Raw genomic sequence first — 2,500 nt, forward strand, 5'->3', positions numbered from 1 at the left:
CTTCTTCTTCCTCTTCTTCTTCTTCTTCCTCCTCTTCTTCTTCTTCTTCTCCATCCTTTCGTGGCACGTAGGAGTTGCGGGTCAAGACCAGCAGCAAATCTGGTCCGCCCGCTGGCATGGCGGCATGTGACTCAGGAGGTAGAGCGGGTTGGCTGGTAACGGAAAGGTTGCTGGTTCGATCCCCGGCTCCTCCTAGCTGAGTGTCGCGCTGCCCCTGAGCGAGACGCCTCACCCTGACTGCTCCTGACGAGCTGGCTGTCACCTTGTGTGGTTGACTCCGCCGTCAGTGTGTGGATGTGTGCATGAATGGCTGAATGTGAGGCGATATTGGAAAGCGCTTTGGGTGGTCGCTGGTTTGAAAAGCGCTGTATAAATGCAGTGCGTTTACCGTTTACGTGATGTGCAGGTTCAATCACGTATTGAATGGGGAAGTGAGATCTGTTTGATCAGGGTTACGCCAGGTGTGGTTGAGCGTTCTTAGAGCTGATTGGATCACCCATGTTATTGTTTAAGCAAGGCCGTGGGGGCGGGGCCAGAGAGGAGGTAGTGCGTGCTCGGAAGGGTAAAAGCCCATCCTCAAGGTGGGTTTTTGTAGGCCAGCAGGATCGATATCAAAACTACAATTCCGACGACTCCTTCAGGCAAGGCAAAGAAAGGAAGAAATAACGATTGACAGATGAGGAAGAGGAGGATGAAGAGACTACAGAGACACAGAGAACACAGAACACATAGAACACAGAACACAGAGAACACAGAGAAAACAGAACTAGGAGAACACAGAGAATAAAGAACACCGAACGAGGAGAACATAGAGAACACAGAGCTATTGTCAAGGCACTGTGTTTAGACAGGAAGCCACCCATGAAACAAAGATACCAGCCTGTCACTAGGAGTTAGCGCTGCACACACAGTCACACACACTCACACACACGCACACGTACACACACAAACACACACACACACACACACACACAAACACACACACACACACACACACACACACACACAGGCACACGCACACACACTGACACTATCTCCTCCCCCCTCCTCCCCCTCCCCTCCTCCCCCTCCCCCGCCTCCCCCCCTCCTCCTCCAGGGTAAGGCGAGGCCCCAGGCGGAGGTGGACTGCGTGGAGCATCTCAACAACCAGCTGCAGCGCCACCGCCGCCACCGCCGCATGGCCACCGCCAAGCAGCAGAGGGCAGCGCTGAGGCGCATCCGCCAGCTGCAGCAGACGGTAAGAGGAAGGGCGGTAATGAGTGTAGTGCAGCAGACGGTAAGAGGAAGAGTGGTAATGAATGTAGTGCAGCAGACGGTAAGAGGAAGAGTGGTAATGAATGTAGTGCAGCAGACGGTAAGAGGAAGAGTGGTAATGAATGTAGTGCAGCAGACGGTAAGAGGAAGAGTGGTAATGAATGTAGTGCAGCAGACGGTAAGAGGAAGAGTGTAGTGCAGCAGACGGTAAGAGGAAGAGTGTAGTGCAGCAGACGGTAAGAGGAAGAGTGGTAATGAGTGTAGTGCAGCAGACGGTAAGAGGAAGAGTGGTAATGAATGTAGTGCAGCAGACGCCAAGAGGAAGAGTGTAGTGCCGCAGATGGTAAGAGGAAGAGTGCTATGGAGTATAGTGCAGCAGACAGTAAGAGGAAGGGTGGTAATGAGTGTAGTGCAGCAGACGGTAAGAGGAAGAGTGGTTATGAGTATAATGCTGCAGACGGTAAGAGGAAGAGTGGTAATGAGTGTAATGCTGCAGACGGTAAGAGGAAGAGTGGTAATGAGTGTAATGCAGCAGACGGTAAGAGGAAGAGTGGTAATGAGTATAATGCAGCAGACAGTAAGAGGAAGATTGTAGTGCAGCAGACGGTAAGAGGAAGAGTGGTAATGAATGCAGTGCAGCAGACGGTAAGAGGAAGAGTGGTAATGAGTGTAATGCAGCAGTCGGTAAGAGGAAGAGTGGTAATGAGTGTAATGCAGCAGACGGTAAGAGGAAGAGTGGTAATGAGTGTAATGCAGCAGACGGTAAGAGGAAGAATGGTAATGAGTATAATGCAGCAGTCGGTAAAAGGAAGAGTGGTAATGAGTGTAGTGCAGCAGACGGTAAGAGGAAGAGTGGTAATGAATGCAGTGCAGCAGACGGTAAGAGGAAGAGTGGTAATGAATGCAGTGCAGCAGACAGTAAGAGGAAGAGTGGTAATGAGTGTAATGCAGCAGACGGTAAGAGGAAGAATGGTAATGAGTGTAATGCAGCAGTCGGTAAGAGGAAGAGTGGTAATGAGTGTAATGCAGCAGTCGGTAAGAGGAAGAGTGGTAATGAGTGTAATGCAGCAGTCGGTAAGAGGAAGAGTGGTAATGAGTGTAGTGCAGCAGTCGGTAAGAGGAAGAGTGGTAATGAGTGTAATGCAGCAGTCGGTAAGAGGAAGAGTGGTAATGAGTGTAATGCAGCAGTCGGTAAAAGGAAGAGTGGTAATGAGTGTAGTGCAGCAGACGGTAAGAGCAGCATAAT

The 2,500-nt window shown here is 50.6% G+C and overlaps 1 protein-coding gene across 1 annotated transcript in view; it reads left to right on the forward strand.

The window, feature by feature from the left end:
* lamb2l (laminin, beta 2-like) overlaps window positions 1-2,500 on the forward strand; it is a gene marked incomplete at its 3' end in the record, with an annotated part of 40,559 nt that overhangs the window by 23,855 nt on the left and 14,204 nt on the right. Inside the window, 1 exon segment of the mRNA XM_030352522.1 lies at window positions 1,097-1,237. Within this exon segment, the coding sequence (XP_030208382.1) occupies window positions 1,097-1,237 (141 nt within the window).

This window comes from Gadus morhua, chromosome 1 (assembly GCF_902167405.1).
Source record: "Gadus morhua chromosome 1, gadMor3.0, whole genome shotgun sequence".
Lineage (NCBI taxonomy): Eukaryota > Metazoa > Chordata > Actinopteri > Gadiformes > Gadidae > Gadus > Gadus morhua.